Raw genomic sequence first — 25,007 nt, 5'->3', positions numbered from 1 at the left:
CCCAGACAGTTGAGCAAAGGCCCTTCTGGGGCCTGGGAGGGGAGGCCCTGTGGGCCTGGTGATGCCGGGTCCTGTGCTGGGTCACAGGAGGCCAGCAGGGTCTTACTAAGCAGTGTGGCGATCAGACCCAGGTTTGGATAGAGCCACGCTGGCTCCTGTGTGTGGGAAATCGAGGGGAAAAGGGCACAGACCCGGGCAACCCCGTCCCCACACCGGCTGAGGGGACAGGAGACGCTGGCCTTCAAGGGGCCGCTGCCCCCGCGTCCAGCGCTGAGCCATCCTGTGCATCCCTGTGAGCTAAGAGTGTGTCCTGTGAGAGACGGCCAGGCGGCAAAACAAACACAGACCAGGCGTCCCCGGGAGCTGGTTCAAGTACCAGGAGACTTTGGTTTGGTCTGGGGACACGGGGTGGCCTGGGCGTCAGGCCAAGCTGAGCTTGGAAGGCTGGCTGCACGGGACCCAGCAGCCTCTCTGCTCTGTTTCCCTCCTTGACATGCCGTGTGTGTCTCTTTGTGTCACCAGGTGACAAAGCGGTGGCCTCAATAATCACCAGGTGTCGTAGTATGTCATCCCGCACGGTTGTTGTGCGGTGGGAACCTGGGCCGGGCACGGCGGGAACCTGGACCAGGCACGGCGGGAACCCGGGCCGGGCACGGCGGGAACCTGGGCCGGGCACGGCGGGAATGGCTTGGCTCTGCCCCATGACTGCGGTCTCAGCCGGGAGACCCCGAGGCTGGGGTGGGCCATCTGAAGGGACACAGGCTGATGCTGGCTGTTGGCTGCGGCTTAGCTGGGGCTGCGGAAGGAACACCCGCATGTGGCCTCCCCACGTGGTTAGGGCTCCCACAACGTGGTGGCCTGATTCCACTGGGAGCATCCAGAGAGAAGGGGAGACAAAGAGGAGAGAGGGAGCGACGGAGGGGGATGCATGTCTTACGACACCTCGGAAGCCGTGAGCATCATTCCTGCTGTGTTCTATTGGTCCAAGAAGTTACAAAGGTCCGCCCGTGTTCAAGATGGCAGCATGGACCGCACCTATCTCTCTGTGGAGGAACATCAATGTCACGTCCAAAGAAAGGATGTGAGATGGGATATATTTTGCTGCAGCTATTCTGAGTAATACAATCTCTCTTTCTCTCCATCTCTCTCTGTCTCTGCCTTTGTCTCTCACCGTTTCCCTGAACCTTGGTGTTTCTCTGTCCCTCTCTGTCTCTTTAGCACCCTCCCTGTCTCTCTCCCTGCCTGTCCTGTGCATGTGCCCATCCCCTCTCTGCAGATGGACTTCCTTGGCCCGGCCGTCTCTCAGCTTCTGCCCCCGGCAGCCCTCAGTCTCACTGAGTCAGAAACTCCAGCCTGACTCTAGGTGACCAACAGTTCAGGCATCCACCTCCCCCTGGGTCTCTGGATTCATGTTCTGGGGACAGAACCCTGGCCAGCCAGTCGGCCATGATCAGCTTCCTCTGGCCCAGGAGCCCCTGCTCCAAGCCTGGACTCCACAGGCTGTGTCAACCAGCAGAGTCTGGCCACCTGGATAATTAAAAGCCTTTGCTGTGGTCTGTAGCTGAGGGGTTGTTGCCAAAAGCTCGGCCTCTGTGCACCGATGCTGAATCAGATCTTGGAGTTTTGGGTGAAGCAGAAAAGAGCAGCTTTATTGCTTTGCCAGGCAAAGAGGGCCACATGCCCCTCAGAAACTGTGTGTCCCAACCCAGGAAGATTTGGTGAGGAGTTTATAGCAGTGGTTCAAGGGCAGGTTTGCTGATAAGGATCAGGGTACTTGCAGGCCTGTGCTGCTTTCATCTGGCCTCAGGCGGTCTCCTCCTAATGAGCTTCTCTGGTTCCTTTCATCTGGCCTCAGGTGGTCCCTTGATGAGGTTATGTAACTGTGATGTTCTCTGGAATGAAGAATGCTGACATCTTCCATTTGTTGGGGGTTTTAGTTCTGTAAAGAGCTCAAATACATTGTTATATGCATCCCTGGAGGAGGGACCAGGACCCTGGCCCAAGGCTGCACTGTTGTTTCTTGGCTGCCCCTCCCTTGTCTCTGCATCCCCTCCCTTCTGTGATTAGCAGCTGTTTGGATCTGCGCTTTAGAACTCAGGGAAGGTCATGGAGGCTGGAGTCTGTTCCCTACAAACAAGAAACGGGGGACATGGAAAGGTGTCCGTGCCCAGGAGCCCCACAGGGTCCTGCTCAGTTTCAGAGTTTCCCTCTGAACAGCACAGTGAGTTGATGATTTGTCAGGTGGGGCTCTACTCAAACCAGTAAAGGAGAAAAGAATCTATTGACCTGTTGTAGCAGAAGCTCTTGGTGCCCTGGAACCGTTGCAAGGAGGTGAGAGAGAGAAGGGCCTGGGAGTTGCAGCCCTTACCTGAGGCAGGGTAAACTCTGACTGTGATTCATACCTCAGAGCCCCCCATGGGATCCAGCTGAGGCCTGAAATCAGAGTCCACCTGTTTCCACTCTTCCATGTCCCCCCGTTGCCACTCCCCGTCCCCCTCCCCAGGCAGCCACTGCCTTAATAAATCACTTGCACACACATCCTTGCCTTAGGGTCTGCCCAGGGAACAAGGAGTTGGCGCATGTAATTGAGAAAGCTGGCAAGTGTGAAGTCCAGGCTGGCAGCCTGGAAACTCAGACAAGAGCTGGTGTTGTCATCTGGAGCCCGAAATGTGTAGGGAAGCCTAGCAAGCTGGAAACTCAGACAGGATTTCTATGCTGCAGTCTTGAGTCAGAATTCCTTTTTCTCAGGGAAACCTGGTTTTGTTCTTAAGCTTTCAACTGGCTGAGGCCCACCCAGATTATCCAAGGTAATCTCTTTAAAGTCAAGTCAGTGAATTGTAGATGCTAATTCCATTTATAAAACACCTTCACAGAAGCACCCAGACAGGTGTTTGACCAATAACCTAGCCAAGGTGACCCATAAAATTGAACCATCACACCTACCAAGACATCTACAGAATGGGATGTCAAGGGTGGGATTGTCTTCAGGCACAGCTGGATCCAGGACCTCAAAGTCTGGCCCTAGGTCTCACCCACCTCCAGACTTGCTTTCCTCCGTGTGCAGTCTCCACTGTGACAGTTTCTTTTGTGTTGCATCACCACAGGCCTTCAAGCTCCTTGCTCAGTAACTGCAGGAGAAACCTCTCAGCCAACATCACACGTCCATCCCAAAGGGTACTCTGGCTGTCCTTCTGGGCCACGTGCCGACACAAAGACCAGTGCAAGCCCATGGCTGGGTCCTCCACCAGGGCACTGGGGTGAAGGAGGAGTTCCCCAGAGAACTGGAAAAAGGAGAGCCAGAAGGTGACCAAAGGAGCCAACACAGCACGTAGCTCCTCTAAGCCACGCTGCTCAAAGCGCCTTGCTTTGGTCACTTCCCTTCTCAGAACTTATGATGTTTGAAGACAACATAAATTTATCTTATTTTCTCACAGGTCGAAAGCCAGAAAACACATGCCATTCAACTGCCAGTGGACACTGAGATGGTCACCTTCATCCCGGTGACACAGCGCCACCTGCTCTGTTTTTCCCTGCAGTGGTCGGTCGCACTGGGGTCAGCATGAAGGGTGCATGCCCTGCACAAGGGCCCAATGAAAGGCTACTTCTGAATCCATAAAGTAACAGAAGAACGTCCTGGGTTACAATTAATAAAGGTCATTGTTACTAGATGTGAACAAAGCCGGCCTTCATTTCTTTATTTGGTGGCCCATTTGGTGAAGCACTTAAGAAGCGCCCAGGCCAACATACACGTATAATGGTTTTAATTACATCCTGTGAGTTTATTTTTCCAGAGAGAAATATTTCTCAGGGAAATGTCCATAAAAGCAGCTTTCGCAGCAGTGTGATTGTGTGTGTTTCCTAGAGGAAGTCTGTTTAGTTTAAGTCCCACTCTGAGTACAACTTTTTACAAAGACAGGGGGCCCGAGAAGGCTGCCAACAGCCCCAGAGATGGTGAGGTCATGGCCTGGGACACCGGGGATACTGGGCGTGCGGCCTGCCCCCCATGAAAAGAAGGCAGAGTGGGTGAGGGCTGAGTGGTTCCCACTGACTCACTCTCCGGGCAACCTTTAGTGAGTTTGCAGGGTCATTTCCACACTCAAAATAAGCTTGACAGAATGGCCAAATACAGATACAGCATCGTATGCAACCATTTGAAAGTACAGATTCTTTTCAAAGTAACATGAGAAGAACAAGTGTGGGCAAGCATGGAGGTTCCTCAACAAATTAAACAGAGAAAGACCACGTGATCCAGCAGTTCCAGTTCTGGGTATGTATCCCAAAAAATGGAAAGCAGGTATGCAAATAGATATTTGCACACCCACACTCATAGTGGCATTATTCACAATAGCCAAAAGGTGAAAGCAGCCCAGGTATCCACTGACAAGTGAGTGGGTAAACAAAATGGGGTCCATCCATAGCATGGAATGTTATTCACCCTCGGCAAGAAATGAAATTCTGACACAGGCTACGACATGGATGAACCTTGAAGACACCGTGCTGAGTGAAAGAAGCCACTCACAAAAAGACACATCCTGCATGACTCCACTTATATGAGGTCCCTGGAAGAGTCAGATTCAGATTCATCGACACAGAAAGTAAAATGAGTGTCGCCAGGGGCTGGAGGAGGAGGGATGGGGAGTGAGTGTTTCATGGGGACAGAGTTTCCGTTTGGGAAGATGAGAAAGTTCTGGCAATGGATGGTGGTGACGGTTGTACAACAATGTGAATGTGCTTGATGTCCCTGAATATACACTTAAAAATGCTTAAGCTAGTGAATTTTATGTTATGTGTATTTTACCACAATAAGAATAAAAGAGGGGATAATGACATGTCAAAATGTTGTTTGTTAAGCCCAATAAAGTGATACATTGTGAAAAAAAAGTTACATGGCATTTTATGAAATTGACTACATGTTAGGCCATATGCAGGCTCCACTCAGCTCAAAGGTGTGGCTGTTCCCATTCTCTCATGTGATGCAATCAAACCAGAAATCAAGAACAAAAAGATAAAATGGGGGAGGGGAAAGTATGTATCTGACAACAGGCCAAAGAAGAAATGATTATGGAATGAGAAAATATTTGCCGCTGAACCAAAATAAGCCCTCCATTCAATGAAATAGTTTTCAGCTATCAAACTGATGGTTAAGAGAACAAAAGGACAAGGGGGATATACACTAAATTCTTTCCTGAAGATAAGAAGTCAACATTGAGTAACAGTATAAGCCACATTGTCTCAACAGTGTAAAAATGTGTGCTGATGTGTTGCACATGCATAAAAATAGATGCGATTGTAAAAAAAAAAAAAGGAAATTTAAAGATGGGAAAACAGATACCAGCAAGCAGCATATAAATCGTTAACTTTGGAAGATGGGATTATGAGTCATGTTTATTTCCTTCTTGATGCTGTTTTCTAACTGAACAAAAATTAAGTAAGCAGGAAACTAAAACAATGAATGTCATTGGGACAAAAGTAACAGTAGCTGTGTGGGCGGAGCACAAGGAACCCCCAGCACCCAACTTTTGGTCCCCTGGGTGTTGATCCAGCCACTCAAGCAGGATCAATGGAAGGGCATTGGGTGGAAAGAGAAAGACACGAGACCCCGCTTCCATCCTCTGCCTTCCCAGGTGAGGGGTGCCCCCGGCGGGACCCCTGGAGGTGATGAGGCCAGTTCTGCTCTGTCTGCAATGCCCCCCTAAGTCCTCTGGCTCTCCTCTCATCCTGGAGCCCCAGCCGACCAGGCCAGACCCCGGGGAGCACCTCAGTACCCCAGAGCCTGCTAAATCAAGGGGACTCAGAACTTTCAGGAGGCCCTCCAGCCCCCAGTCAGAACCAGAGGTCCAAACGGAAGACATCTCCTCCCCTGATCGGAGGGAAGGGAATTATAAATATCAACGAGACAATACACAATAATATATTCTAAAAAAAATAGTGGTATAAATATGTGTAGCACACAACTTACAAACAGTAAGATATACAATACTCTATTATAAATTCCACAGAGGTCGATCATCGATTCTCACAGAATGCTTTTGTGGATTTTGCTGAACTCTTGTGTTCATAGTCAAACTATGGCTGTAACTGACAAACAAGTGTAGTTCTGACCTGAATGTCGGTTAACGTTTTCATTTATTTTAACAAGTAAGAGAAAAGAAATAAAATTCCTGCAGAGGAACTTCGCTCGTTTGGCAATGACACGAGTGATGACTTTGCTGAACTGAATAATCATTTTTGAACCCTGGAATGAATTGCCTCCGTTTTTTGTGCTATTCACCATGTAATGGCTACAGATACGCATACTTTATTATCACTCTCACTCTATCAAAGTTGCCAGTTTCCATGGTGTAAATACTTCAACCTTGGCCAAAAGGGACTTAACTGAATTTGGATTCGGGGAGAGATGCAACACACAGTAGTATTCCACCATACAGATAGCCCCAAAGGCAGAGATGAGAGTAGAAAGTGATAAAATAATTAAGAAGCGATGAGTTTTCAGTATCCACTACTTTTGTTTTTTAACACAACAGCTCGCAGAGTTCTGGAAAGTTTAACAATCGCTCGTACGAGCAGCTCCAGCTCACCGTGCACCACTCAACCTGTGCTCTGGCCCTCGGGGTGCCAGTGTTTGGGACATGTGGCCCTGGAGGTCTGGAGGTGCCCCTCAGGCAGGGCCCTGCCAGGCTCCTTCTGCGGGGACAGCGAGGGGAATACTCACCCCAGAGACAATTCTTCTCTTTATAAACTGTGACCTTTTCATTCCGTTGCTAAGGAGTCTAATAAGAGTTTTATTTTAAAACCACAAATGGTTGTTTTGGCAGCTGTAAAAATAGGGGAAATACTGAGATGGGTGTGCAGTCTTACAGGTGACAGGAGGGAGGCTTGTGGAGGGCTGGAGGCTGGACCACAAGCCCTGCCCGCGGGATTGTGCTGGCAGCGGGACACAGAAGCCACTGCTAAGGGGACAGCTTCCTTCCACAGCACTGCGGGCTGCAAGAGGCACATCCACGCGCTGATATGAGGTTCTGATTTTGCATCCATCCGAACGAGCTTAATGCCTGCCTAAAAGCCACGGTTTAAGAGCTTCTATTTGCAAGTTCTATTTTTAAATGCATCCCGGTGTTTGTACTGAAACTGCCCCAAAGATGCTTTCCTTCCGAACCATAATCCCTGAAAATGGAAAACCCACCAGAAGAATGCAGTTCTGCCCCACTCCCTGGGTGCGTCCGGGTAAAGTGAGGAGTGAGGTCACCTTCGAGTTAGGTCCAGCCACACTGGGGACCGGACGGGCGTGAGTCCCAGCAGCCGGGCGGCACTCAGGCTGCACGATGGTCCATGGCACTTGTGCCTTTGTGGGCCCTTCTTTCACAAAAAAATATTAAAAATTCTATTTTATAACCATATAGTTATAAAGGCAGATGTATTAATATTATATATTCAAACATTTACTCTGACCTAAAAGCTAATTTTTTTATTATACAAAGTTACAACACTTTCCCGGGCCCCTCAAAGTGCTGCACCTGCGTGCCCGGTGGGTTGGTGGGTCCTGCCAATGTGCCCAGTGGCTGTGGCCCTCGGGCTGATGGGCCAGGTATCAAGGTCTTGGCTCAGGTGTGCAGTTTGAGACGGGCAGGGGGTGACCGTCACCGTACAGAGTCGGGAGGGGAGGCGTCCTTGCTGGGGCACCAGCCAAAACAAACAGGGGCTTTTAGAAATCACTGACTCGCCCTTTCTTAGCTGTGTGCTTACCCAGATGACAGAACAAGGAACCCACCCCAGGGACCGGCAAGTGATGTGTTCTCAGCCCAAAGGCAAGCAGCCCTGGACCCGGCCTCATGCTCTTCAACTCAGCCCAGGTTTGCTCACCCCAAAGGCAGCCGGACAACATGCCTGGGGCTTAGACCTGGCAGAGGCCTGAGACTTGCTATCACAGCCTCGGTTTTCTCATCTGTAAAATGGGTAGCTAAGGCCTGACTCCCAGCCCCAGAGAGGCTCACATGAGAAGGTGGGAGGGAAAGATCTTTGTAAACAATTCCATGCCAGGAGGGCTCTTTCTTTTCCCCTGTAGCTCTAACAAAAGAGCGGAAGAGGCTTCCCTGACAGAGGGAGTTCCAGGCCCTGACCGAGTTGCCAAGCCCTGGAAACCTGCAGGGCAGCTACAGCCAACCCAGAGAGCCAGTGCCAGGCACGCGATTGCAGAGGACAACTTTCCCCGGGGTTTAAATGAAAACTTTGGAACACCCTGGAAGGGTCTCAGGCTGCTTGAAAGTGAAACAGAAAAATTAGCAAATGCTCCTGTCCCAATCGGTCTCTGTCCTGAGAGGCACATCGCCCTGAAGCTGCCTGTCCGTTGCCCCCAGTTTCCTGGGGCCACGATGAAACCTCCTGAAAGGCGGTTTGTATTCGGGAGAGAACGATGACATCCACCCCTGGCTGGAGGAGGGCAAGGCGAGGCCTCTCCCAGCAAACTTTGAGCAGCAGAGGGGAATAGAGGCTGCAGGTCCATCAGGGGAGCAGGAAGCACGGCTGGGCTCAGCCTGCAGGGTCTCCTGAAGACCACCTCTGCTGACCCGGCAGAGTCGGCAGGTAGAGCAGGGAGGAGGGTGGATGGAGATCTGGGCTAGTGGGATGGGTCATTCCTTGCGGTGGGCAAGGCCTAAAGAAGCAGAGGGAGCCTCCAGCGAACCCCCCAAGGCATCCCTGGGAAGTGGTCAACCAGCCTCTGCTTGCACACCTCCTGAGACGGGGAGCTCGCTATCCATACCACCTACAGACCGCTCTGTCTGAATGGACACGTATTCCTTACACAGGGCCAAGGCCATCTCCCTATATTTCGCATCCACGGTCAGTGCTAGGGCCACAGAGAACCTTTCATTTGAAGATAGTGGTCATCTCCCTGCTCCAGCTTTTTCTTCACTTGGCAAAATATTCCTGTTTTTAATTTTGAGAAGTGCTTCCAGAACACCCTCTAAAAATACTGACCGACTTACACACCACATCCTCAACCACACCATGCATTATTAATCTTTCTAACCTCTGCCAGCTGAAAACTTGTGCCAGTGTGATGCTGACATTACATTACGTGAATACTAGTCGATACTTATATAGCCCGTACAACGTGCCAATTATTGATCTTTGTACTTTATAACCAGTAACATATTTATCCTCTGACAACAAACTATGAAGCCGGTCCCATGTGGATTAACCCAATCAAACACATGGGCAAGTGAGGCAAAAGGTTAGGCCATTTGCCCAAAGTCACCAGCTAACAAAGGAGCCCTCCTCAGGCTGAGGGCTGGGCACCCTGACCTGCTGGGGTCTGAACCCGAGTCACTCTCTCCAGCCTGGACTCCCAAGCTGTCTGCCCCTTTATCCCTTGATGATAAGGCCAAACATTTGTTTCTGGCTCCTTCCATGAATTGACTGCCTATTTTGTCACTTCCTTCCATCATTCAACTGGGCCATAAGTATTTTTCTTATTAATGAGAAAGCCTTTGCCTCTTATGAATATTAACTCTTTGTTAGAGACATTGCAAGTATTTCTCCCAGGGAACCATTTTTCACTTTTGCTTGGCTATACAGAAATTTTTATTTCTTTTTCTTTTTCTTTTTTCTTTCTTTCTTTTTTTTTTTTTTGCGGTACACGGGCCTCTCACTGTTGTGGCCTCTCCCGTTGCGGAGCACAGGCTCTGGACGCGCAGGCCCAGCGGCCATGGCTCACGGGCCCAGCCACTCCACGGCATGTGGGATCTTCCCGGACCGGGGCACGAACCCGTGTCCCCTGCATCGGCAGGAAGACTCTCAACCACTGCGCCACCAGACAAGCCCAGAAATTTTTATTTCTTATAGAGCCAAGTATGTATAATATTTTTCCCTTAAGCCTTCTGAAAATGTCTTTTTTAGGACGTTCTTCTTCACCTTAAAATATGTTTAGCACTTAGTACCCTCTCTTCTAAGTGCTTTATTCCGATACATTACACTGCCTCTCACAAAACAGAACTATCATAAATAACAAATTTATTAATAGTATAATAAATATATCAATAAATTATATAAACATATTTATACATATTATAAATATAAAATATTCTTCAATTATTTTCTTCCGGTACTCTCATATGTTTTGAACTGTTTAATTTCTTGGAATTTACTTTTGTATGTAATAGTTTTGCCGTATGGAAAACCATACGTTCCAATGCCATTTAGTTGGACAACAATCTGAAATACTTCTGCTTTGAAGTACCACATTTATCAGAAATCAAAATTCCTAGATTTATGTATCTGGTGGGGGTTCCTGTGCTATTTCAGTGATTCACATTTTCCTACACCGGTACCACTCTGTTACAATGACTAGAGCCTCATCGAATGTGATCAGCTTACATTTCTTCAATAACGTCACTGGGATTTTAATTTTTACTGTTCAATTTCCAGGTTTCAGGGAGAAAGGTCAGTTTGCGTCCCTGAGGCCTGCACCCTGCCCATGCTCTGCACCCACCGGGCACGCAGACTCGCCGTTTCCCTGGCCCTTGCCTGTGCCGCGCCCTTGCCCACCTTCCTGGGCACCCCTCCTCCACCCCCCAGGCAGAGGAAGCTAAGGGTCCACACAGCAGAGCTGAACCCGGGCAGCCCACCGTGCTGGCTGGAGTGCAGTCCCGTGTCGGGCTGTCCTCCACGTGCCCACCCTTGGCCTCCTGTCCTGGGGGGAGCCGGCAGCCAGCCCTGCCTGGTCCCGCCCCTCCAAGCGCCCTGTGGCTCACGACCAGGATGAAAGCCGGAGCCCCGGAGAGATCTGTGCCCACCTAGCCCCGTCTGTCTGTCCCCTGGGCAGGGTGGGCACATCTGCACTCAGGAAGCTGGGAGTCTGGGAGGGCTGGGCTAGCCCCTCACTGCCCAGGTCAGAGGGCTTCATGCACTTTATGAAGACAGCACCTCCCAGAACCGTCAGGGCCCTCAGCCCCAAGGGGCCCCGTGCCATATCGCTCCTCGGTGCCACCAGCCAGGAGGCCCGAGTACCCTCAGTGGCCACAGGCCAAGGCAAAGCTGCCCCTTTTGTGTCCAGCTCTGGGTGTCCTCAGGCCAAGGCCTGGTCAGGCCTTTCCTAAGACCTCAGCTCAGACCACAGTCCGGTCTCTCACAGGAAAACGCTCGTAGCCAGCGATCCAAACGCGGACGAGGGGACAGTCCCGGACTCAACTGTGCGTCTGCGGCACATTCTCTCCTCGAGCCAGGAAGGAGACGTGCGACCCTCCAGCAAGATGGGGACACGGCCCACCTGCCCTGAAGGATGAAGGAGCTGAGCAGGAGCCCCCAGGAGCCCCTGTGTGAGCCGGAACGCTCTTGAGAAGCCCCCCGATGCTGAGGGGTCGTGGCGACCCCGTCCACAGGCATCTACAGCTCAGAGATGGTGTGCGGGGACACCTAGGCCACACAGCCTCCAAGTCCTGAGCTCTCCCCAGGCCACTGGCCTCCTTCCCACCAGGTCTGCCTTTGCCTGTGGGGTTTAAGGGAAAGAAAAGCATCTGTCACCAGAGGAGACCACCTCGGCAAGGGCAGAATTCACCCGGAGAGGTGGGGTCCGGCAGGGAGAGGGACCTGCACTCCTCCGTGGGGCACCTTGGTTCTTCTCTGCCAGCGGAGGAGAGACATGGCTCAAGTCCTAGTTGGGGGGCTGGGGGAAAGGTCCAGGGGTCATGGGGGGTGCATCCCGTCTGTAACCCTGGTGGCCAGTGAGACGTGCCCCCAGCTAGCACGCCACCCTCAGGCTTCAGCTACTGACCCGTCTGCCCCTTACTGTTGATGATGAACCTTGTTTGGGCTTTGTAACACTGTGGCATGATCCATGGACACGACAGAGACCAGTGATGGCAGCAAGTCACTATCTGGCCCAACCTTTGATTTTCAGGTCCATCGGGGGCTTTCAGTCTACAGTTCAGAGCAAGACCCAGGAACCAGCCCCCAGGACCGGCAGAGGAGGACGTCTTGCTCCACTTGGGAAAAAGGCTGCACAAGCCTGAGACTTTTCTTGAGCTGGGAGCTGAGGCCACAGGACAGGCACGCGGCACAGAACCCAAAAGAGGGCAGAGCCCAACCCAGAAGGGAGAAAGCCTGGAGCCCGGGGCCACCCTCCTGCGGGTGTTCTCCACAACCTCCCGGAAGACGCTGGATAGCTTTTCACCATGTATCCCTCGCAGTGTAGACCTGGGAAAGGGAGCAGCAGCCACTGGAGGGGCAACACCTCCTACTGGAAACTTCTCCCCCTCCCCCTCTGCGGGGCAGCGACAAGCACTGTCCGCTTCAGGGCACTGCAGGCAGGGAAGTGTACTGGGTCCAGACCTGCAGCCCAGGGCGGGCAGGAGTGCTGGGGGGCCGCACCCCAGGGACAGAGAACCACAGAGGACTGGGGTTAACCGAACAACAGAGGGCGCCCCTGCAGCCCCGAAAGCCAGGCCACAAGCGTCTGGCAACAGGAAATCCCGGAATAATGAATATGTAACACAACTAATTGATAGAGCAAAAGAAGAATCCATCCTGATCAGGCAGGATTTGATCTATGCCTGTAAGGATATTCTGACACCAGGTGACCTAGAATCTGACATCACCAGGCCAAAGGAGAAGAAGATACACTCTCCCTAACAGAAAAGAATGATTCAACGTCCATTCGTGTTGATCACTCTTTGTGAGCCGGGAATAGGACATGTTTTCAACATAATAAAAGTACCTTAAAGCCACGGTCAACACTGCTCTGAGCAGTAGCACTGGAGGGTCCATCCGTCAAGTCGGTTACAAAATGAGGATGATTAGCATCATTATTTGTTTAGCATCACTTTGGGTGAAAGGCAAAGTGGAAAATAATATTTACAACGCAAGACACAAAGGGCTTCTAGAAACAAATCAGAAGAAAAAGGCCAAGAGTCCACCAGAATCAAGGGCAGCTGATCAGAAGACTCAGTTCACAGAAAGCAAACATTCCTTAAACACACCGCCAGATGCTCGAACCCATTCGAAATAAGAGAAGTGCAAATTAAACCTCACTGAGATCCTCTTTCTCACCTGTCAGAGTAACAAAAGGCCAAACGTGTGACAATACGCTGCTGGAAAGGCTGTGGCGAAGCAGACATGCCTGCACCTATGCTGGTGGGAGACCAAATAGCACAGCCCACGACCATCGCCTTGAAGCGGAGGTGCCGACATTACGGTCCGTCTACCCAGCAACCCGGCAACCTCACTTCTGGGGGGTCCATCCACGGACACACCTGCCGTTTCTTACACACACGTAAGAAACGAAGCAAAACAAGGTTGGTCACTGCACAAGGCTGGGAACCACCCAAGGCCAGCAACAGGGAGCTGGGCCGCATGCACCGGGCACGTCCTCGGGACACTCCGCATAGCTCTGCAGGGAATGACGATGGCCTCTAGGGACTGGCAGGGTGCAGTCCCCAGGATTTGGGAAAATTTTTAAAACCAAGATGCAGAATGGCATATATATAGCATTCTACCTTTCGTGATACTGTGTGTTGTGGGAGTATAAAAATATGTATGCGTATTTCCCTAAAGAAACAGAGAGATAAAGGAGAATCTAATAAAAGAGGCTGCCTACAGGGGCAAGAAGAAACAGTGCAGACAGGGATGAGAAGGCGGAGGCGGCTCGGTGCAAACCTTCGGCATCACTTAAGATTATTGATCCATGTTAATATCTAACCTATTTCTTAAAAAAGCACTTTAGGGCTTCCCTGGTGGCGCAGTGGTTGAGAGTCCGCCTGCCGATGCAGGGGACACGGGTTTGTGCCCCGGTCCGGGAAGATCCCACATGCCGCGGAGCGGCTGGGCCCGTGAGCCATGGCCGCTGAGCCTGCGCGTCCGGAGCCTGTGCTCTGCAATGGGAGAGGCCACAACAGTGAGAGGCCCGCGTACTGAAAAAAAAAAAAAAAAAAAAAAAGCACTTTAAATAAAAATATGGAAGACATATTTTTTAAATTATAGTTATGCCACATACAAAAATGTGGAATTGGGCCTCCCTGGTGGCGCAGTGGTTGAGAGTCCGCCTGCCGATGCAGGGGATACGGGTTCGTGCCCCGGTCTGGGAGGATCCCATATGCCGCGGAGCGGCTGGGCCTGTGAGCCGTGGCCGCTGGGCCTGCGCGTCCGGAGCCTGTGCTCCGCAACGGGAGAGGCCACAACAGTGAGAGGCCCGCATACCACAAAAAGAAAAAAAAAAAAAAAAAAAAAAAAAAAAAAAAATGTGGAATGACTAAGAATACTGATACGTGAGAGCAGTTAACGGTCATTTTCTTTTTAAAAAAGACATTTACATGTAACACTGTCATCGGGTGTCACGCCGGGCTCCGTGGGAACATGGCCCAGCCCCGCCGTCCACGCGGACCAGCCGGGCCTCGCCTCCACGGGCACCCCCTGAGGTTGCGCTGTGCCGGCTTCACCACGGAACGCCCGAAGTGGGGGGGCGTCTCCGCGCGCCCAGCGCATCCTGACTGCGGTGCCAGGAGCCCCAGGGTTCCTCCTGCCGCTCTTCTCCAAGCAGGGTCAGCCTGGTCCCATCTTGCCGCGGCCTGGGGAGGTTCTCCAGGGCCTCTGTCCTTCCCGGTCAAGGTCATGCCAGCTGCACACGGCACAGACCAACCTCCTGGAGCTCCATCCAGACAGCTGGAAGGGCGTCCAGCAGGCCCCCTGCGATTCCCTTCAGGCAACGCCAGCTCACACGGGAGCCTTTGGGGAAGGCCCTGCAACAGTCATGAAGCCAAGACACACGTCCACGTCTCGCCGCGGGCAAGCAGAGGCCCTGTCACCTGTCTGCAGTGTGGACGCGTCACGAACGGCCCCTGACCTACGGCAGAGATGTGGCGACAGTGGGACCCACACGGCTCTCCTGTCGCTCAGAGGGGCCCCGTCACCCTTCACGGCCATGTGTCACCACTCCTAGGTATCAAATAGGGAGAGGGAGAAGGTCATTTGTCATCCAAACCAGGACCCTCCTGCAGGCGGGGAAGGGAGGTATTAATAATTATGCCTCAAGAAAAGGCACGGCTGCCACCGTCCTGAGCAGATCAGGGCTATGGCTCCGCTCCCGGGGGGTGAGCGTCGCGCCCCAAGTACAGGAGGGCGCAAGAGGCACCGCGCAACTGGCGTTCAGGCCGGGGTCCGGCAAGCGAGGCCCGCGATCGCTGGCCACCATCACCCGGCAAAGTGCTGGCTTTGACGGCGTCCGTAAACGGCAGACCTAAGTGTTTTTTGGTTTGTTACGTCACGGCGACAACAATGCTAAGAGCCTTTTCCGAGAATAGAACGGGAAGTCCGAGAGTGCAGTGCGGAACAGGACAGATGCTGTGAGTTAGCCGACAAGCTGTGGCTGCAAACTGGTGCGGGCGGAGCGCCCTGCGAGCTGCCCCGATTCGCCGGCCGCGCGCATGCGGGGTGTGCTGAGCCGGCGGTGCTGGGGGCAGAGGGCGGGGCTGCCGGGGAACCTCGCACACCGAGCGCACCCACCGCACTCGCTTACAAAGCCCTGGTTGCTCCTCGGCTGGCCGGCACAGCCTCCGTGACTTAGGCCTTGACTTCCTTCTGAACCCCGTTTTCGGTTTTTTTGCGGGGGGCGGGGGGTCTGCACCACGAAGCTTGTGGGATCTTAGTTCCCCGACCGGGGACTGAACCCACGCCCTCGGCAGTGCAAGCGCGGGGCCCTAACCACTGGTCGGCCAGGGAAGTCCCTGAACCCCATTTTCTCACCAGAAAGACCAACTTGCTTGGTTTAAGAAGATGATAATCAATCTGGAACTCAGCTCTAAATATGGACTTAAACACTAGTTTTATAGCTTAAAAAGCCATTTAAATGTCATTTCTCTCACTGAATTAAAAGAAAAAAAAGTCCTTCCCAAACTCCCTTTATGAAAACACACATAAGCGGCAGAAGGGGGACTCTTCCAGGGGACTCCTTCCGCCCTCCTGCAGAGCTTGTGTGAACTGTACTCACCCGAACACTTTTTAGGAAAACATGAGGCCTTTTGATTAGTGAAGTGCATCACAGGATAGAGGTGAACACAGCCCCGCCACGGCAAGAGCTCACCCCGGGAGTGGACGGGCCTGGGGCTTTCTCCCAGCTCGGGCGGTGGGCTCCTGGGGGCGGGCAGAAGACGCCGGAGCCGGGAGGGGGTCTGGGTCTGTGCGGAAACCCGTCCTTCAGGGCGGCCGCCTGAGCACAGGGTCCTGCGTGCGGCCTCATCCTGAACCCGATTCTTGTGGGAACTCAAGCAGACTGGTCGTCCTAAGCCTGCGACTGGTGACAGCAAGCTGGTAAAGGTCCAGCCACCTCTCCTCTCGCCCCAGGGCTGTGCCCCAGGGCTGCGCAAGTCAGCAGAAGACACATCCCGGTCAGTTCAGGGCAGCTTGGAAAAGAAGTCTGGGAATATCTCAGGGGCACTTGTCAAGAGACTGAGAATTCCAGACCGCCCCCATAATCCTAAACTGCACTTATACTGTCACTAAATAACATCATCTCTCTTCACAGATTCCAGTTATCATTTTTTAAGTTGCTTATTGAGAAGAAAAATAAGCATGAATATCAAAGTAGAAAGCTCGAATTTTAGTCTTGTTATTTTTTCAAAGGTTTATGTATTTCCTTTAGATATAAATATGTCAGCTCAACTTTTAAATTAAAATTTCTTTTTTTTTTTTTTGTGGCCGCACCACGCAGCATGCGGGATCTTAGTTTCCCCCACCAGGGACTGAACCCGTGCACCCTGCGGTGGAAGTATGGAGTCCTAACCACTGGACCGCCAGGGAAGTCCCTTAAATTAAAATTTCTGAAGTATGACTCCAGTACTTCTTGAAAACTTACAAGCCAAAGCAGAGAAAAACACTTAATAATCCCATTTGTGCATTCTATCAAAATAATTAATAACAGGATTTAATTCGTTTGTGATAAGATACAGTAATAACTACATGCAGAGACTTTCTAAAACTTCCTGAATGGTCTTAAAATTTCTGATAAATGCTTAACTGCCATATATAATTCTTCAATTTATACAGAAAAGGGGTGTCACAAAAAGTGAAAATATAAATTTCCCTGAACTTTCTTCAAAGAAAAACAAACTGCACACATTTGAAAACTAAAAAAAAATCCAAATGCTTACAAATGCTTTTTTCCAGGTGTGAACTGAACTGCACAACCCATACACTGATAGAAAAAATATCTGATTATTTTTAATGATTTATGTATAAAAGAAAAATAAATTTTATGATACAATTTGAGAGACTACGTCATACAAAATTTTACTCACATACAATGTATGCAATTTTTTGCAACACAAAATCTCTAGTCTTACATACAAATTCATTAAAGGTAGACACCTTCACTTGAAGCAAAACAGGGTCCCTTTAGGATGGTGGCTGCCATTCAAGTCAGTGGAAAAGAGACTATGAGCATGTGAAGGGCTGGGGACTGACACACCTCCCCGCCGCCAGTGCTGCATTAGTGGAGCCTCGCCAAACTGAATTTTATGGTAAACTACAGAAAGGAGAAGACCAATGTTTCACGACGGCACTTAATAATCTGACCTTGAACTTAGCTTCGAAAATCATAGAACTACCTTTGTAACAGATTTAGTTTGGAAATTACACTAAGAAAAACTTAACCATGCCATTTGTGCTAGTCTTTTTTTTTTTTTTTTTTTTTTTTGTGGTACGTGGGCCTCTCACTGTTGTGGCCTCTCCCGTTGCGGAGCACAGGCTCCGGACGCGCAGGCTCAGCGGCCATGGCTCACGGGCCCAGCCACTCCACGGCATGTGGGATCTTCCCAGACCGGGGCACGAACCCGTGTCCCCTGCATCGGCAGGCAGACTCTCAACCACTGTGCCACCAGGGAATCCCTGTGCTAGTCCTTTAAAGAAACAAAACTTTCTCAGGCAAATTCTAACACTTAAAATGGCCCTCCTTGGGTTACATAATAAATACAGTGTCTAGAAATAAAAGTATCAGGACCCAGACCTTAAGACCCGTAAGTATGTCTCCAAACAGTGAAATTCTTTATATACAAATTGAAGACTTTAGTAAGTATTTACAATATTATATGCAGTGAAAAACTAAATATAAACCATGTTTAAAACAAAAAACAAAAACTTTTGCTTTAAAAAAACAATTTCCAAAAAATGCTAACATTAAAAAATTTTGCAAATCCATGTATCCTTTTAAGTCTTCCTTTTGCAGTTTTCCCTAAGCTACCTGTCTCTCAGGTAGCTACCTGTCTCAAAGGAAAAGGCATGATGCCAATGCCTTGGAGAGCAAGCCCCTCTTCTGGAGAGAACGCGGCAAGTGACACAAGTATGCACGTGGCGAAAACCCAGGGGCAAAATGTTGAAGAAAGTGAGGATACAGCCTGGGACAATCTCATGTCCAGATGACGTCCATGAAGGCCATACTCAAATCTCCTTTTTAAATGTATGAACTTTAAGGGCTGGAAATATAAGCAAAAGATAAAAGGGACCAGTAAGAAAATTACATAACGTGTATGCAATTACAAAGAGGTTAAAAATTAAAGTTCACGCGTACCTTATAAAGATATGGGCCGAAATTAATCCTTTTCAAGTGGAAATGAGCTAAAAATATAATTCATTCATTTTCAGGCTTCATTGTATTTATGAAGCTCCTATCAAAATGTACAGCCATCCTTCACTCAGTGCTTGACTCACGGAAGTCCTGTCACTAGACTCAGAGTCTGAAATCACGGACGCCTGCATCCCTGGCTAGGCCAGCACCACTTACCTGCTGGAGAATCTGGCACAGAACTGAACAGCCTAGTAAAGAAACTTTTCACACAGGCATTTGCAAGAGCTATTTATAAGTAGCAAGTATTCTAGCCGGAAGAAGGTAGGAACACATGGTCTTTCACACACTGAATATGCCTCAAGCTGTAAAGCTCTGAAAATTAGTTGGATAACATTGTAAACTGTTCATTGTCTTCGAACGGCAATTTAAGGAGTAACGATGCTCTAGCCTCCTTTTTACGTGCAAACTGAAGACGACCTTTAGTCTCTGAGACGTTTGAGCTTTCAACTTCTGGAACTCAAATGGATACTATGTACCATTTTCTGAATTTTCTCTTCATTCTTCAGAATACTGGCCTTCACGGCGCAGATCCTGTCCTGCTGGTCTCTGACCAGCTGCTCCAGCTCCGCCAGCTCCGCCTCCAAGGGCTCCAGGGCACAGTCTGTGATGCTGACGGAAAGCAAAGCCAGGGGCTCATAAATATCTTTCACATTTTACATTTGCTTCTTAATTAAAACAGTGGAAGGCAACAAAAGGGAATTAGTAATTGCATCCAAAGAAAAAGGGTAAAAACATAAACGTACTCTTTTAGAGTGAAAAATTAAAATACTTTCAAATTACAGTCACAAAGCTTTGGGGATTTTGATGAGATACATGAAAAATATGGTATCCAAACTGCAAAGTTTGCAGTTTGTTTTAATGTCTAAATCTCGTTTTTGAACACTGACTGCAGATCTCCTCTAACTGCTACAAAGAAATGCACGTTATGCTATGAATGAAAAAGAAACGTGTTTCCTTCGGGGGAGGGGAGGAGGTAAGAAAGAGAGAGTCGAGAGGCCGTGGGCTCTCCGGAGCTCTCCCCCTGGGCTGCGGGCCCACGTGGGCCCTGGGCCCCGCCCCGGCTCCCCCACTCCCCCCACCCCGCTTTCCCCCTCCCCGGCTCTCCCCCGTCCCGGCCCCCCACCTCTGTTCCTTCTGCAGGGCTTCAGCATGCTGCCGGTTCTCGCTGTGCCACAGCTGCAACTCGTTCTGCATGGCATCCACGTCCTCCTGGATGTAGTCCATGATCTTGCCCAGGGGAAGTGCGCTCCTGCACAGGGTCTGGATGGACCCACGGAGCTTCTCTATCTCCTTGGAGACTATGTCCTTCTCCTTCTTCCACGCCGACTCAAAGACGAGCAGTTTCTCCTACAGTCAGTGGGAAGAGAATGAAGAGAGAGCAACACCCTCACTCCTAAGGCAGGACAGGGCCTGCTAAGGGTGGAAGGGGCATGGGCGTGGGGACAGTGCCGGTTCGGGACCCACCGGACTATGGATACTGCTTCACGCCTGTGACCGTGAGGCTAGGCCAGCAGTGACCCCGGGGTGCCAAGCCCTGTGTGAGCACGTCAGCAGAGCCCCGTAAGGGCCTGTCCCTGGAAGGCTGTCCGAGGGGCACATTTCTGTAGGGTAAGATTTTCATTTCCCAACTGACCAGAAACTTACTGCCGCTATTGTTACAAAAGCTCAGGCAGGGCCACTGATGATCTTCCCAAACCGTCTGGCGGGAAGGGGACCTGGCCCTGCATCTCACTCCTTGATGCACCACCTTCCCAGCTTAAATGACTCTGCAACCCAGCCTGCCAGGCCAGAGGAGGGCAGCCGCCAGCCGAGGAGAGGAGGGCCGCGAGGTGGAGAGAGGGAGGTGCGGTGTGCGGACGGAGGGCGCGGCCAAGGGCAGCGCGGGGGCTGCAGGCGAGGTCGAGGAGGGCTGGCCTGGGCTGGCCGGTGCGGAGGTGATGGGGCCTGGGGCCCCGGCGGGCATCGAGGGTGCAGGGTCGGCGGGGGAGGGGCTCAGGCACAGCAGGTGAAGGAGGTGACGATGGAGGTGACCAGGGAGCTTCATGCAGTTTTGGCCAGGAGTTCTTGGGCTCTTTGACAAGCAATATTTAATTCCCTTCATATGAGGTTTTACCACAGACGTCTCTGAATTTTAAAAACTGATGTAAGAATCAACAAGCAGTTTGGGTTGGGAAACCTTTCCTGGGGAAATGAACAATGTTTAGCAAGTCCCCCCTGGGTGCCCCCACTCCACACAGGCTGACTAAAGCTCCTTGCTTTACCCACTGACACTATGAGTCAGATGCATTAGGTTATAATTAATCAACGTCTTGTTTTATTTTTAAACTTCTTTTATTAAGTTAGATAACCGCTTGTGTCACTTCTAATTCCGGTTTCAGACCATACACCCCAGGAGGGCAGGAACCCTGCATCTGGTCCATATAAGTGCTCCTTAAATATTTGCCAAATGAACAGATGAAGTGAATAAGTAAGTTATGAGTCAAGATCCTAGCCCCACCACGTCCTGGCCTTTGGCAAACACACGGAAAGCCTTAACATAATGCCTGACACACAGAAAGTGTTAAGTACACAGGACTACAAATAAAAGGCCAAGCTCATAGAACTAATAAGTGAGCTCTGCAAGGTTGCAGGATACAAGATAAACATACAAAAATCAACTGTGTTCCTATTTACTGGCAATGAACACACGGATACCAAATTTAAAAATACAATGCCATTTATAATTGCTCAAAAAAAAGAAATACTAGGTGTGAATCTAACCGAATATGTATAGAACTTGTATACTGAAAACTACACAATGTGGATGAAATAAATCAAAGGAGATCTAAAAAGAGAGAGCCATACGCTGTTCATCAATTGCAAGATTCAACATAGTAGAGATGTCAATTCTCCCCAAATTGATATATAGGTTTAATACAATTCCTACCAAAATCCCAAATTCTCTGTAGACATGGACAGGATTATCCTTACATAGAAAGTCAAAGGAACTAGCATAGCTAAAACATTTTGAAAAAGAAGAAATAAGAGGGAAGAATCAGGCTACCCAATTTCAGGACTTCCCAGATAGCTACAGTAATCAAGACAGGGTGGTACTGGCAGGATGGACACACAGATCAATGGAACAGAACAGAGAATCCAGAAACAGATCCTCACAAATATGCCCAACTGATTTTTGACGATGGTGCACAAGCAATCCAGTGGAGGGAACACAGCCTGTCAACATAAGGCACTGGAGCAACTGGACATCCACAGGGAAAAATGAACCTTGATCTAAGTCTCACATCTTGTACAAAAATTAACTCAAAATGGATCACAGACTTAAATGTAAAACAGAAAACTATAAAACTTCTAGAAAAAAAGCTAGAAGAAAATCCTTGGGATTTAGGGACCAGGCAAAGAGTTCTGACTTGACACCGAAAGCATGATCAATTAAAGGAAAAACTGATAAGCTGGACTTCATCAGAAGTAAAAACTGTCGCTGGGCAAAAAACCCTGTTGAGAGCATGCAAGACAGCCTAGAGGGTGAGGGGACGTATGTTCAGACCACAGACCTGGTGAAGGACAAGTACCTAGGATGTAAAAACTCTCAAAAGTCAAAACAGCAAAAAAAGCAAACAGTCAAATTAGAAAACGGACAAAAGAACAGAAATTCCACCAAAGATGATATACAGAAGGCCAACGAGCATGTGAAAAGATGTTCAAAATCATTCCCTATTAAGGAAATGTAAATCAGAACCACAATGAGGTAACACTCCACACCTATCAGAATGTTTAAAACAAAAAACAGCGGCCACACAAAATGCTGGGAAGGGCGCAGAGAAACTGGATCCCTCATTCACGGATGGTGGGAATGTAAAATGGTACAGCTGCTCTGGAAAACCATTTGGCAGTTTCTTTAAAAGCTAAACATGCAACTGCCATACAACCCAGCAATTGTACTCCTGGGCACTGATCCCAGAGAAGAAAAGACATGTTCACACAAAAACCTGTATAGGTATGTTTACAGAAGCTGTATTCAAAGGAGCCAAAAATTGGACACAACCCAGATGCCCTTCAAGGAGTGAGTAGTTAAATAAACTATGCTACATCTGTATCATGGAATACTACTTGGCAATAAAAAAGGAATGAACTGTTGATTCACACAACAACCTGGATGGACCTTGAGAGAGTTATGCTGAGTGAAAAAAGCCAGTCTCAAAACTTACATGCTATGGGCTTCTCTGGTGGCGCAGTGGTTAAGAATCTGCCTGCCAATGCAGGGGACACGGGTTCGAGCCCTGGTCTAGGAGGATCCCACATGCCGTGGAGCAACTAAGCCCATGCGTCATAACTACTGAGCCTGTGCTCTAGAGCCCGTGAGCCACAATTACTGAACCCATGTGCTGCAACTACTGAAGCCTGCGTGCCTAGAGCCCGTGCTCCGCAACAAGAGAAGCCACCACAATGAGAAGCCTGCGCACCGCAATGAAGAGCAGCCCCCGCTCGCCACAACTAGAGAAAGCCCGCACGCGGCAACGAAGACCCAACACAGCCAAAACTAAATAAAAATTTTAAAATTAAAAAAAAACACATGCTGCATTATTCCATTTATATAACATTCTTAAAATGATAAAACTATAAAAACGGAGAAGAGATTAGTGGTTGCCAGGGGTTCAGGACGGGGTGGGGTGGAAGGTAGAGGGTGGATTGTGGTCAAGGGCAACAAGAGGGATCCTTGTGATGATGGAGATGTTGTATCTTGACTGTATCAAGGTCAGCATCCTGGGAGTCATACTGCACTTGGTTTTGTAAGATGTTATCAGCGAGAAAAACTGAGTAAGACGTCCCTGGGATCTCTCTATTATTTCTTACAACTGCATTTGAATCTACAGTTATCTCAAAATAAGTTTAATTAAAGAAAAAAGGTAGTAGCTACAAAAATGCTTTTAAATTAAAATGCTAAGTGACTAAAATGAATCAATACAATGACAAACGACTTCCCAGGAAAAACTGTGTTGTCTTTATTATATTGACTACTTACTTAGTTGAGACATTTAAAATTCTATTTAAACCCACTCATAATGATTATTAAGTAATTCCTATGTGTCTGGCATCATGTTGTCTCTAACACAAAACTGTTTAGGGCATAGAGCTTAGGATGGAGACTAACAGGCACAACGTCTTGCCAAACTGGCAAGTCCCAATGTGGATGAAGACAATAAGGGGTCATCTGTCAAAATTCTTCATGTTTCTGTGGCACAGAACCAAACAGGATTGGGAACACTAATCTTGCCTTTTTTTTTTTTTTTTTTTTTTTTGCGGTACGCGGGCCTCTCTCTGTTGTGGCCTCTCCCGTTGCGGAGCACAGGCTCCGGACGCGCAGGCTCAGCAGCCATGGCTCACGGGCCCAGCTGCTCCGCGGCATGTGGGATCTTCCCGGACCGGGGCACGAACCCGTGTCCCCTGCATCGGCAGGCAGACTCTCAACCACTGCGCCACCAGGGAAGCCCGGGAACACTAATCTTAAAAGTCATAGGGAGCGCAGGGAGAGGACTGGGGCTGGCGGCAGGAAGAGAGCCTGAAGGGGTTAGTGCACCACGGCTAGCCCGGAGGGAGTCCGGGGAAAGGGTCTGGAGCTGCTGAAGAGGCAAGAGACTTTTTTCCCTTTTGTTTCCTGGTGCGCGAGGAGAGGGCATTAAGAGGGCTGCTTGGGGAAGCGCCGGAGACAGGCACGAGCCGCGCGGGTAAGGCACGGACCTCGGAGACGGGCGTGGGCCGCCGCCGCCGCCGCCCGCCGCCGCGGCCCGCCGCGGCCGCCGCCGCCGCCGCGGCCCGCTGCTGCCGCCGCTGCCGCCGCCGCCGCGGGGCCTGTGTGCGAGCGCGGGTCACTGTCCGCCCCGCCTTCCGGGGGGCCTGTGCACCCCGCCACTGCCGGGGTCCCCGAGACCCGGGGACGGCTTTCCCGGAAAGCGCACGGAGCGCCACGGGCTGCTGCAACGTCACGCCGGCCTCTGCCGCCGCAGGCCCGCCCCACACTGCGCGCCCCTCCCTCCCCTCTGCCTGAGTGAGCCAGAGCCCCCGAATCAGCGGCTCCTTTAAACCCGTCCTGTCTGAGCGAAGAACGGACGCCCTCCGGCGACCTACGCGCAGAGGCGGGGCCAGGTCCAAGGCTGAGACCCGGGAGCTGTGAGAGCAGAGGCAGGGAAATCTCTCTGTGCAGCCTCGGAGGCAGCGGATTAAAGCTCCACGGTCCATTTGATGTGCCCTGCGTCTGTGGAGTGCATGAATGGACAGCGAATCATCCCAAATTGAGGAAGTGGACTTTGAGGACAAGATTTAAGACTTTCCCCCCTTTTCCTCTTTTTACAACGAAGTATCCCAAATTGAGGAGGTGGACTTGGAGAGCAAGATTTTTGATTTT

At 50.2% G+C, this 25,007-nt stretch overlaps 1 protein-coding gene across 16 annotated transcripts in view; it reads right to left on the bottom strand.

Annotated features, from left to right (window-relative positions):
• Positions 1 to 16,857: 16,857 nt before the first annotated feature.
• The window catches only part of TRAF3IP1 (TRAF3 interacting protein 1), a 75,950-nt gene continuing 67,800 nt past the window's right edge, over positions 16,858 to 25,007 (bottom strand). For 7 of the 16 annotated variants that reach the window (XM_081243106.1, XM_081243107.1, XM_081243111.1 and 4 more), the window contains 2 exons: positions 19,731 to 19,954; positions 16,861 to 19,216 (listed from right to left, as the gene is read on the bottom strand). In XM_081243106.1, coding sequence (XP_081099232.1) covers positions 19,051 to 19,216; positions 19,731 to 19,954 — 390 coding nt within the window. In that variant the 3' untranslated portion in view covers positions 16,861 to 19,050. Of the gene's footprint in view, positions 19,217 to 19,730; positions 19,955 to 25,007 lie in introns of all 16 variants that reach the window. The other 9 variants (XM_081243097.1, XM_081243108.1, XM_081243109.1 and 6 more) reach the window with 5 other exon arrangements.

This window comes from Mesoplodon bidens, assembly GCF_964165515.1.
Source record: "Mesoplodon bidens genome assembly, chromosome: 8".
NCBI lineage: Eukaryota > Metazoa > Chordata > Mammalia > Artiodactyla > Ziphiidae > Mesoplodon > Mesoplodon bidens.
Note: the sequence above shows the minus strand (reverse complement) of the source record. Positions and strands in the feature narration are given on the sequence as shown.